The sequence below is a fragment of the Carassius gibelio genome, chromosome A2, assembly GCF_023724105.1.
Source record: "Carassius gibelio isolate Cgi1373 ecotype wild population from Czech Republic chromosome A2, carGib1.2-hapl.c, whole genome shotgun sequence".
In the NCBI taxonomy this organism is placed as follows: Eukaryota; Metazoa; Chordata; class Actinopteri; order Cypriniformes; family Cyprinidae; genus Carassius; species Carassius gibelio.
In genome coordinates, this window is record NC_068372.1 from 29,054,940 (window position 1) to 29,068,400 (window position 13,461).

The 13,461-nt window shown below is 36.5% G+C and overlaps 1 protein-coding gene across 2 annotated transcripts; it reads right to left on the reverse strand.

The window, feature by feature from the left end:
- Positions 1-3,937: 3,937 nt before the first annotated feature.
- LOC127937896 (spindlin-W) lies at positions 3,938-13,246 on the reverse strand. 2 transcript variants are annotated; one of them, XM_052534313.1, is made up of 5 exons: positions 13,009-13,246; positions 11,685-11,726; positions 9,668-9,915; positions 8,763-8,996; positions 3,938-6,697 (listed from the first exon to the last, which is right to left on the reverse strand). In XM_052534313.1, the coding sequence occupies exons 2-5, from the start codon at positions 11,702-11,704 to the stop codon at positions 6,492-6,494; spliced, it is 708 nt and encodes a 235-aa protein (XP_052390273.1). In that variant the 5' UTR covers positions 11,705-11,726; positions 13,009-13,246; the 3' UTR covers positions 3,938-6,491. The 2 variants fall into 2 exon arrangements, with proteins under 2 accessions (XP_052390273.1, XP_052390272.1); XM_052534312.1 differs by having other exon boundaries at positions 9,668-9,918; positions 13,009-13,245.
- Positions 13,247-13,461: the final 215 nt, after the last annotated feature.

Here is a 13,461-nt window from a genome sequence, read left to right on the forward strand (position 1 = left end):
AAATCGTGCATAGATCTAACATTAATGTCAGCAAATATAGCAGTTAAATGTCAATGGAAAGTACTAGATCAATCGACAATTGGGAGGAGTTATCACTATCCAATAATTATTACAGTAGGAGTGGAAGAACAAATAGATATGGTATTTCAACAGCAAAGATTGAAATTTGAGAAAGCAGATTGGTAGAAATGTAATTTTATAATTAAGACAGAGCTGTTGGGATTTAATATGAAAGAGGTTATTGAAGAGTGTTCAGATAGATTGAGTTCCATATTAATGAGAGCAGCAGAAGAATCCATTCCAAAAGCAAATTAAAAGAAACAGAATGGATAAAGTTGTTCCATGGTGGAATGTTCTAATGCTGTTAAAAATTTAAATAAAGCTTTTAGAATCCTAAAAAGAACATTGAATATAAAGGCAGTATTAGAATATCAGAAAGAAAGAGCTCAGGCTAGGAGGAAAATCAAACAGGCAAAAAAGAAATCCAGGCAAGAGTGTTGTTCATCGACTGAATTGGGTGAGGTATGGGGTATGTTAAAGAAGATGATTGGGATGTATAAAACCAGGAATATTCCGATATTAACAGGATAAGGATTAACAGCTATAACAGAAAAGGAAAAGGCAGAAATATTAGTCAAAATCTTTCAAAACGCACATAGTAAGGAAAATGTTGATGACAATTATAGAAGGAAAAGACAGGACATTTTAATGCAACATCAATGTATTTATAATAGAAAACCTTATGGGACAGGAGTATTAGATGTGGATTTTGAGATATGGGAACCTAAAAGAGTAAATTTAAGCAATCAGCTCCAGGAAAAGATCAAATATTCTATAATATGATCAAACATGCAGATGATAGTATTCTCAAGACTTAAAGTTCTGCATAATTAAGGGCGTGGCCAACTGAGTGACAGGTGGATTGCCGCTGCTGACACTGCCGTCATGCTAGGTGGGCGTGGCTTCAGCATGTAGTTCCTGCCTTTTTGCCCATTTTTGATTTGATGTCACAATGTAAATGCATTTGACTACAGATACACATATTAGGGCCTTTCGCACCGCAGGAACCTTTTCATAGTACCAGAACTAATTGTGGAACTACCTACATCTGGGCATTTTCCTGCGGTGTTGATTTTTAATTCTGACATGCCTTTTTAGAGAATTAAATTAGATCCTACTCTGTAAAAGGGTCTAACCATGACCTACGTACAGTATTGTTCAAAATAATAGCAGTACAATGTGACTAACCAGAATAATCAAGGTTTTTAGTATATTTTTTATTGCTACGTGGCAAACAAGTTACCAGTAGGTTCAGTAGATTGTCAGAAAACAAACAAGACCCAGCATTCATGATATGCACGCTCTTAAGGCTGTGCAATTGGGCAATTAGTTGAAAGGGGTGTGTTCAAAAAAATAGCAGTGTCTACCTTTGACTGTACAAACTCAAAACTATTTTGTACAAACATTTTTTTTTCTGGGATTTAGCAATCCTGTGAATCACTAAACTAATATTTAGTTGTATGACCACAGTTTTTTAAAACTGCTTTACATCTGTGTGGCATGGAGTCAACCAACTTGTGGCACCTCTCAGCTGTTATTCCACTCCATGATTCTTTAACAACATTCCACAATTCATTCACATTTCTTGGTTTTGCTTCAGAAACAGCATTTTTGATATCACCCCACAAGTTCTCAATTGGATTAAGGTCTGGAGATTGGGCTGGCCACTCCATAACATTAATTTTGTTGGTTTGGAACCAAGACTTTGCCCGTTTACTAGTGTGTTTTGGGTCATTGTCTTGTTGAAACAACCATTTCAAGGGCATGTCCTCTTCAGCATAGGGCAACATGACCTCTTCAAGTATTTTAACATATGCAAACTGATCCATGATCCCTGGTATGCGATAAATAGGCCCAACACCATAGTAGGAGAAACATGCCCATATCATGATGCTTGCACCTCCATGCTTCACTGTCTTCACTGTGTACTGTGGCTTGAATTCAGAGTTTGGGGGTCGTCTCACAAACTGCCTGTGGCCCTTGGACCCAAAAAGAACAATTTTACTCTCATCAGTCCACAAAATGTTCCTCCATTTCTCTTTAGGCCAGTTGATGTGTTCTTTGGCAAATTGTAACCTCTTCTGCACATGCCTTTTTTTTAACAGAGGGACTTTGCGGGGGATTCTTGAAAATAGATTAGCTTCACACAGACGTCTTCTAACTGTCACAGTACTTACAGGTAACTCCAGACTGTCTTTGATCATCCTGGAGGTGATCATTGGCTGAGCCTTTGCCATTCTGGTTATTCTTCTATCCATTTTGATGGTTGTCTTCCGTTTTCTTCCACGTCTCTCTGGTTTTGCTCTCCATTTTAAGGCATTGGAGATCATTTTAGCTGAACAGCCTATCATTTTTTGCACCTCTTTTTTTGCACCTCTCTAATCAACTTTTTAATCAAAGTACGCTGTTCTTCTGAACAATGTCTTGAACGACCCATTTTCCTCAGCTTTCAAATGCATGTTCAACAAGTGTTGGCTTCATCCTTAAATAGGGGCCACCTGATTCACACCTGTTTCTTCACAAAATTTATGACCTCAGTGATTGAATGCCACACTGCTATTTTTTTGAACACACCCCTTTCAACTAATTCAACTAATTGCCCAATTGCACAGCCTTAAGAGCGTGCATATCATGAATGCTGGGTCTCATTTGTTTTCTGAGAATCTACTGAACCTACTGGTAACTTGTTTGCCACGTAGCAATAAAAAAATATACGAAAAACCTTGATTATTCTGGTTAGTCACATTGTACTGCTATTATTTTGAACAATACTGTAGACATTGGCCAAACGCGTTCTAAAACGTCCCCATCTGCCATTATTTACAATGCTGTGTAACATACTGTAAACATTTTGTCAACTCGCAAGTATGACAAATAGAGGATGCTGAAGTGCAGGCACTTGTAGCAAATGTAGCAGTGCCAGTTGTCGTTGGAGATTCTTAGTCCTCTTTCAATCGCTTTACGTATACGTTGACATTCCATGACCAGTATTGTGAAACCCACAAGACGCAACAAAAACACAGCTCCGATCACAGTGTCCTCATCCTCCTGTTGTTGACGTTGTTCTTCTTTGATAAAGTTGTTGAAAGCTGCACACAAATGATATGCTGTCGACCGCCAGTTTACCTCACGTTCTAATACACACTCTCTGTGCAAATGCAACACTTTAAATGGTTCCAGGAAATAGTTTGTGCTAGTACTGTACATTGAGTTCTGAAACTAAATCAGTGCGAAAGGCCCTAATCTTTCAACATGGATAGAGGGGAGGCTACCAAGATCATGGAAACATGCCATAATAACACCAGTAGTATTACCAAGCCTGTTCTTTGAAGGGTGTAGGGAATAACTCGTCTCGTAAAAGGAAAAGGTACTGTCTAGGAAAAAAAGGGTGTATTTTGTATCTTGGTGATTCTAAAAATGAAGTCAGAATTGTGATATATAAACATAATTGCTAGGTAAAAACTCAGAATTCTGAGAAAAGGAGTGTGAAATGTCAAATCGGAACTCTGAGAAAAGTCAGAATTCTTAACTTGCAATTTTGACTTTTTCAGCAATTTCTGAGTTTACATCACCACAGAAGAAAAGATTTACAACTTTAAACATTTATTTTCTTACATTTCCTTAATCACTATTGTATTTTTTTATATATATATAATATACTTTTTTTAATTCTGTGGCCAAAACATTTAGAATGCAATTTTGCCTAGGCAAATCATATATATATATATATATATATATACTGATATTTTTAAATTAATTTAGCATATTTTGATTCCCATCCCTCCTATACGGTCATGAAATGGTTTTTACATTATGTGCATCTTATGTGTGTGAGAAGTAAAAAGTCCATTAATAGAAAAAATTACCATGAGAACAATTTTCAGTGCAAAAAATATCTCTTTTATTATTTACGATAACTTCATTACACAAACAGACAGGATGAATTGTTTGACACTCCTCAACGTCACCTACTGAAACAACTTTGGTAAAAAGCAGCAAAGAAAAGATGAAATCGAGGAACCAGAGAAACCGGCAAAACCTCGAAGACCACACAATAAAACACATTTACGAAGAAGCCAGAGAGAATTACTCATTCACAGTTAGAAGAAAGAAAAACCGCAGAAGCCTGCTGAGCGTCATGAAACCTTGAACATTTCAAACGGCTTGAAATCACCAAACCTTTGTCTTTACATGGAAAGCAGAAATATAGTACAAGTGTTTTTAAAGCACAACGGAGAATATACAGCGAGCGATCCACCTGATGTGATAGCAAACAGACTAGAAACTCAATCCATATGCACAGCTGAAATAAGAACAATTCATTTACAGAAATGTGCATTTTACTGGACAATACTTTCCTGTAATCCCAAATTGGGTTGCCCAAAAGATTTAATGACAGGGAAACATTTCCAAAAAAATAAATGAAACCCGCAATGTGTTATTAATAATGACATACTGAATATCTAACTAGAAAAAACACCATAAACAACTGATGAATCTGTGTGAAATCTGTGTGAAGCGATGATGTACAGGAGGAAATCAAAAACTATCACTCTGTCCAAAATAGACATGCAGCAAAAGTTCAGTAAATACACTTAATCAGAGAGCAACATTTCCATATGAAATCCCCATTTGTATGCATTACATTTACACAGCCAAAACCTTTTAAAACATGTATATACAAGTCAATTGTAAATAGTTGATAAATGTTGTGTGATCAAATTAATTAATAAAAAATATGGGACTGGGTTGATAATATATTCTCATATATATATATATATATATATATATATATATATATATATATATATATATATATGTGTGTGTGTGTGTGTGTGTGTGTGTGTGTGTGTGTGTGTGTGTATATGGTTATATAAAGTTTCTTGGAAATCTATGGTCATATTCAAAACAAAAGAATACAATTTCAATTGAGTTCAAATTGTTTTAATGCTTTCCTATATATTTCATTTTAGTGATGCCAATCAGGCAAGCCAAATTAATTTCAGAGTGTGTTTTTAATCTTTAATCTTCCTGCGAGACACTTTGGAGCTACACACGACAGCCTAAGAATAAAGTGCAAATGCTACAAGCAAAAAAGGCCTAAACCGCTACATGAACAGGTGGCCAATCATCACGCTCATTTGCATTAGTTACGACAAAACATCAAGCCATGCAAGAATCGTTTTATTACTTTAAAGAGCTGTGATGATGAAGATCAAGTTGATCGGACACATATGCACAATGGGGAATTCATATGAACACAACAAAAATCGTTCCTCGTTCAAACTTTATCATGAAGCTCTGCTTAGATCAACTGGGACAAAAAAAAAATGAGCGTTATTATAGTGAATTAAAAAAAAGATCTAACAGATCTATCCAGCCTGCTGGATTGGAATTGTTTTGTTTTTTTGTTTTTTTTTAACTGGGCTACATAACAAACTCTAATTTTTCCAATAAATGTTAGATATTGTTGAGCAATTACAATTGCATTGGTCATCTTTACTACAATCAAAAGGCTTTGATTTTTGCTGTGCTTTAAATTCAAAAGCTGCAGCTGGTTGGTTTGGTGTTTAGAAATAAGTGCTTTAGTCAACAAAACAATAATAAAGCATTAATGAATTCAGACAGGACAAAGCGGGCGACCCTTTTTACTGACACTCATGTCGCTCAGTGTCTGGACTTCTGTGTTCAATACTCCTCCGAGGATAAATCATTACAGAAAACCATTTCAAAAAGCGTCAATCGTGCTTCCTCTATGCTATATCTGTTCAAAACAAGATTGAGTCCTAGTCTGGTGCCTTTACCGACCAGATTCTTGCTTTTAAAATCATAAACCACCTTTTGAAGATGGCGGAAAGCTGAAACACCTTTGTTTCATTGCAGATGTGATCTGATGTGGGGGGGACACAACTAAAAGAGCCAAAATGTGCGTCACATAACACCAACTTCAAAAGTTTCAACAGCATTTCTGGGTTATGAAGAAAATTAATTAAATAAATAAGTAATTTAAAGAGTCTCACTGTATGATTTGTAATCAAATGTTTTTTTTGGACCTGCAGTCAGAACTATTTACAAATTTAAAACCAAGAAACTCCTTCAACATTCGTTCATACGAAAATGCAACCTTTAGCATGGTTTATGGTGAAAGGAAGCTATTCCATGGGATTATAAACATACCAAATGATGCCCAACACACACGTATAAATACACTGTTTCGATATGACAATTGTAAAAATCATCTCCATAAGCTGCGACATCAACACAAAATACGAACCCTGTACATGGATGCTTCATACAGCACCTCGGCGGCCGGCACTTCATGGCGAGGCATGACAGACTGTACAATAAGAGGCCATGATGTTTAAGCTATGAGTAGGTGAAGCAGTGTGGGTTTGTTTTTGGGTTTCTATGTCTTGTTTTGTCTGTTTTTTTTAGGTGGTCTTGACCAGGTCGTACACGTGGATGTGGAAATCGTCATCGTATTTGATATAGTAGACGGACGGCTTGGCAGGAACTTGGTAGATGACGAGGCCTGTTCTCTTCACACCTTTATCCGTCACATACTCCACCTGCTTACCCACAAGGCTCTCTGTTTCCTCGCCGGGCTTCCTGTCTGCGGGCAGAAGGTGTTTATTCTCTGCGAAAACATAGGGGTGGAACCACTTTACTTCAAAGTGAACTGAATGATATAAAACAACAAATCTTATAAATAGAATGTAATATATGTATTATTAAACACATAATTTTATATTAAATAAAAATAAACATGCGTTCTACATTCATTCTAATTAGAGGGATAGTTCCCCATATTATCCTATTATATACTATACTCTTCCTCAAGCCATCCAAGGTGTATATGATTTTTTTCTTTCAGCTTACACTACTCCTACGTCATCTGCTCTAACACAACTCTCTCGTGAACGCGTATACGGCAGTTAGTGGAAACTAGAGATTACAGTTCATTAAGTTTGATCTTCTTTTACAAACACTTCACCCCCGGAGCTGTGTGGAGCGGTTATGATGATGGATGGATGCACTTTATTAAGATTCAAAATCTCAACACCCATTCACTGCCATTATAAAGCTTAGAAGAGCCAGGACATCTTTAATATAACTCTAATTGTATTCGTCTGAAGGAAGAAAGTCATTTACAACTAGGATGGCTTGAAGGTGAGTAAATCATGGGGTAATTTTCATTTTTGGGTGAACTATGCCTTCAATGCAATTAATATTAATAATTTATATTTCATTATTTAATTTATATACTACACAAAAAACCAATATTTTAATAACATAGTTATTTTTTTTACATGACCTATTTGTATATTTGCATAGTTGTACTTTATATTTTATCTGTATTTAATGTTCTACTGTTAGTGTTATCTGTATGCATCAAGGGTCTGAGAATAACGCAATTCTCAATTCTCTGTATGTATGTGCTGTACATGTGGAAGAATTGACAATAAACGAAAGTTTGGGGTCGGTAAGATTTTTTATGGGTTTTTTTTTCTTTCTTTTTAAAGTCCTTCTCACCAAGGCTGATATAAAATGTACAAACCCTCATGTGGTGTTGGGGTCAATTTGTCCAGGAGAAGATTTTCTTTTTCCCGAAAATACTAGTTAATGTTATCGCTTTGGACTGAAATTTAGTGACTTTGTTCCCAAAGGGTATAACTAAATCTCACTTTTTTTTTTGGAAATTTTCTTACTTTTTTGTGGGGGTTTTGTTACCTTGTTACACTTGTGGTGTTCCTGGTCAAAAATGACCGGCCTATAAAAATAGCTTATAAATCACTCATTATACCATATTTTCACCCAATCTTGGATTCAATCTAATTGAAAGAGAAGAAGTTGACAAAAAGATTGAATCCAAGATTGGGTGAAAATATGGTATAATGAGTGATTTATACGCTTTTTTTTGTTATGGGCCAGTCATTTTTGACCGGGAACACCACAGGTGTTATAGGGTTTTGAACACCACATCAGGGTTAAATATTCATGGAAATTCAGTCAAAACAGCAATATTGTGAAATATTACTACAAATTCGAATAACTGTTTCCTATTTGAATATATTTTCAAATGTAATTTATTTCTGTGATGACAAAGCTGAATTTTTCAGTATTATTACTCCAGTCTTCAGTGTCACATGATCCTTCAGAAATCACTCTAATGTGATCTTTTGTTCGTTATCTGGCTCGGCTCGGTGTTCATCACATCAGTTCAGTGAGTGTACTGTTTGAGTAAATGTAGTACTCCGGGATATTGGTTTGTTTGAACTCAGAGGGAGTGTCAGACACATTAAAAAAAGTTAACAGCTTAAGTCATTTGTGGATTAATGCGTATTGGAGACACGAACCGTTTAAAACGATTCAGTTCGATTTGGTGAACTGGTTCAAGAAGATCCGGTTACATCGAATGATTCGTTCACGAACCGGATATCACTAAACTGCTTTGTTTTGAACTCTCTCACAACAGACACAGAAGAGAAGACAATGCTGAATAAAGTCATCGTTTTTGCTATTTTTGGACCAAAATGTATTTTCGATGCTTCAAAAAATTCCCTCTGATGTCACAAGGACTACTTTGATTATGTTTTTCTTACCTTTCTGGACATGGACAGTAGACCATCCACACAGCTTCAATGGAGGGACTGAGAGCTCTCGGACTAAATCTAAAATATCTTAAACATCAGCTTATTTACCTGCTTCAGGTAAAATCCGGAGGTCTCCGTCTTTGTAGTCGTCCCAGAGCTGGTACATGTAGAGCACGGGGTCCTTCTCGTAGGTGATGTAGTACCAGTTGGTCATGATGGGCGCTCGGGACAGGACCATCCCTCTCCACTCGTTCTTCTCTCCGTCCTCCTTCTCAAACAGATGCTCCACAGCTTTTCCCACCAGCTCCTCTGCGTCATGAGGAACCTTGATCTTGTTGTTCACTTCAAAGGGTACAGCAAAATTACTAAATGAGCAGTTTTACTGTGATTTTACTTTGTTTAGGAGCACTGGTTGAATTGTACTGTACAGTATAAAATAAATAATAACCAAAACAATAGTTTACAGATTCACAGACATAGTTTTTGAAACAAATCTCTTAAGCTCACCAAGACTGCATGTATTTGTTTAAAAATACAGTAATGCTGTGAAATATTATTACAATGCAATTAACGGTTTTCTATTTTAACATACATATATTTAAATAGTGATGCAAAGCTGAATTTGAAAGTCTCCAGTGTAACATGATCCTGCAGGAATCATTCTAAGAAACATTTATGATTATTATCAATGTTGAAACCAGTTGTTTGCATTTATCTGAAATAATAAAAATATTTTCACTGTCACTTCTGATTAATTGAATGCATCCTTGCTAAATAAAAGTATTTAAAAAATGACTTTATACCTTTACTGAGATATAGAATTACTTATATTGTGAAATTTTGGTCATCAGTATTCACAAAGTAGTAGCACTTAATGTTTTAGAAGCATGATTATTTATCAGTCTTAGTTCATGAACTATAAATACTACTAGCAACTGCTCATTTTTGCACATGTGCTACTTCCTGTCACCGGCTTGTTTCCTGTTCACATCACAACAGATCCACCTACTCACCCACTTTCTCAGTGAGAACTTGCAGGTTGGAGACCCTCTCGTCCTTAAAGAGCTCGATGCCATAGACGCAGTCGAATCCGTCGTATTTGACCATGAACAGGGAGGAGTTGACGCTGAGGCGGTCCAGCACGGTGCCCTTCCACTTGGTCAGCGCGCCCTTCTCCCTCCAGCTGTGCTGAATCCGTCGGCCCAGCAGGTTATTGGGATCTGGGGTGAGACTGTCGCTCAGCTCGCCGCTGCTGCGCTTCCTGCTGCAGAGAAAAATGGGAACGTAATGAGCTAATGCTAAACATACACATACTATGCATTAGTCTAAAGTGATATTATATATTAATATAAAATATACAATTATCATTTATTTATATAATTATAAGTATAAATATATAATTATAATTTCATTCAGCAGGGGTGAACTAAAATTATCAAAAGTGCCAGTAAAGACATTTATAATGTTACAAAAGATTTTTAGTTCAAATAAATGCTCTCCTTTTGAACTTTCTATTCATCCAAAAAGTCCTGAACAAAATGCATCGTGATTTCCACAAAAATATGAGGCAGCACAACTGTTTTCATCGCTGATAATAATCACAAGGGCAAATCAGCATATTAATATGATTTCTGAAGGACAATGAAGACTGGAGTAATGATGCTGAAAATTCAGCATTGATCACAGGAATAAATTTGAATATATATAATATATCCACATATAAAACTGTCATTTTCTGATTATATAAATGCAGCCTTGGTGAGAAAAGTTCAAAACTTAAGGGTACATTAACACACTTCATAATCATTCATCAAACTTGATGACATTACAAAGTCCTCTTACTTTTCACACCAGGCTCTAATCTGATTTTTTCACAATCCAACCAATTCCAAAACTTTTCCCACCCTGGATTTATTGTGGTTATCCTATTTCAATCAGAAATACAAAAATCAATTACCTAAATAAAACGGATTCACACTGACTCTACAGGCGCTTAATAGAAATAAATAATGACCAATATTTCGAAAACATTGTCTACTCCCTCACACGAGGTGAAGAATAACTGGTGACTTTTCCAAATGATACATGGCTGACCTTTAAATAAAACTAGCATCCTCTCCCAGCTGCCGTTAGTTCAGTCGAGTACAAGAGTTGCATTTATTCATTCATTGCATCTGTCACTCAACTTCTCTAACGCTCATAACACATTCCTGGAAATGTCACCGCATAATCCGGCTTGAAAACAAAATATCCTTATCACACTGGAGCTGCTGGTAATTTCAGCATGTGCAGATTCATTATTGGTCAATTTTGAACTATATGGTATATATTACTGGTCGACCAATGTGGGCAGATACAGACACATATATCTGGAGAGCAATGCTGTATATAATGCATTTTAACGACAGCAAGACATAACTTAAACACTCATTATTCAATGACTTAAGGGAATTGTTCACACAGAAATTAGAATTTGCAGACCATCTTAGATGTAGAGGAGTTTGTTCCTTCATCAAAACAAAATGGGAGAAATGTAGCATTCCATTACTTGCTCATCAATGTATACTTTGCAGTGAATGGGTGCCGTCAGAATGTGATGTAAAAAATAAATAAAAATAAAAATCACAATAATCCGCACAACTTCACACAATTATTTTATTCACTTCACTAGACGTTAACTGATGGGCTGGAGCGGTGTGGATTATTCTGATGTTTGGACTCTCATTCTGACGGCACCCATTCACTGTAGAGTATCCATTGGTGAACAAGGGATGCAATGCCATATTTCTCCAAAACTGTTTTGATGAGGAATCATAGATGACCTGAGGGGGAGAACATTCTAAAAAATTTTAATTTTTAGTGGACTATTCCTTTACTGCACTGACCTATATTGATGGTAATCCATGGCACTTCCATCGCTATCATGCTAAAATTAATTTACTATGGTATTCACATGTTATACCAATACTGGTATCCAAAGTAACATGGCACTGCATTCCAAAACGGCACATTTATATTGTTTTTACTCACCTGCCCCTTTTCTTGGACATGTTTCCAAAACCTCAAACACGCCTAGAAGAGAAAAATAACAGAATTACGAGTAAACCCAGGAGGTTTGCTGGTCTGACACTACAAGCTAAACCATTGTTTTTACTGCACTGGTCAGTTTTACTTAGTTGACGCTTTTATCCAAAGCAACTTACAATTGCTATATATGTCAGAGGTCACAGGCCTCTGGAGCAACTAGGGGTTAAGTGTCTTGCTCAGGGACACATTGGTGTCTCACAGTGGATTCGAACCCGGGTCTCTCACATCAAAGGCATGTGTCTTATCCACTGCGCCAACACCACCTGTTTTGAGAGTTTGACCAATTCTGCTTCCATAACATTCCATTTATCCACTTCAAAAGCATTTGCATACACTAAACTTTACAGTTTTATTCCTATCTATGTTCCTAACATTTTTACAGAATGGTATTATCATATACCATTTGCCTATTTTTATAAATGTTATTAATAAAAAAAATGGTGAAGAATTTGAACACACACACACACACAGTCTTAATGCACAGTTTAATCAGCTGGGACGTATGGTGGTATCGATTAGTTAAAATGTTCACCTGTGGTGTATTAAGAGCAGCCATACAGATAACACTTTGATTTCAGCATATAGAAACTGATGGAGTGTCAGCATATGGATGGCCCCATGCTTTTGACAGCTCCATTCAGTCCTAAACCTACTACAGATAAATCTAGTACATACATCCAAATGTTACAATGTTTCAAGCATTGTTAAACAGATGTGGCTGTATAATGTTACATGTGTAACGCCACGCTGTCTTTTGTTATTTTGTAGCGATGCCACATTAATCTGGCCTCTGATTGGACAATGACTAAACAGCGCCTATGTTGCATAATTACATCGAATCTGCGGCATGCATTCATGTGTTCATAGTTTAATATCGAGTTAAAGTTAACGTGAAATCCCCGCAGAACATGAGTTTGAACATCCTCGGTATTGCGGCATAATAGAGGCCGGTTTATTTGTCATGCCTTTATATGTGAAAACCGTGCTATTTATGCATATATCGACCAATATATAACATTTATATCCTAACTAAATATCAAATATCAGTAATGCAACTAAATGAGTGCTGAGAATCTATAAAAAGCCACAGAATCGGGTCGTTTTGCTTCTTCACATGAAAACCACCAACGCAGCTATAAAACGCTGGCGTTTCTGTCCTCTGCGCAAACGGCAAAGTCCGCCTCACCTTCGTATTTAATCGTCGTACACACTCTTAATTCCACGTGCACGTGTGTTTTTGTATAAATTGTTAGAAAAGCGAGATTACCTGGCCTCTATTTTCATGTCTATGATGGACTTCCCTCTGCAGAGATCCTCATGTATAATGCTCGTACAGACGTCAGGCAACAAGCTGACACGTCCTGTTAAACTACATCTCCCAAAATCCATTTTCGCTGAGAATAGTTCTAAAAGCGGGTAGGGATTTCTGGGAAATGTAGTTGAGAGAGTGTGAGAACTCGTAAAGGGGCGGATATGCGTTCTTCCTGTGTCTTCTGTTTGACTACCACTATGTTTAGAATAAAACAAAAGCCATTTATAAGAGTAGTTACTAAAGACACGCCTACATAAAAGTCATTAGAGATGATGAAATCTCTCTGGATGTTATTGTGAACCTAATGGGACGGTAAATGTTAATTACTTCTATTAGCACTGACAGAACTACATTTCCCAAAATTCACCAAGACTTTTCTTTGTTATTCATTTCGTCAGCTTTGGAAGA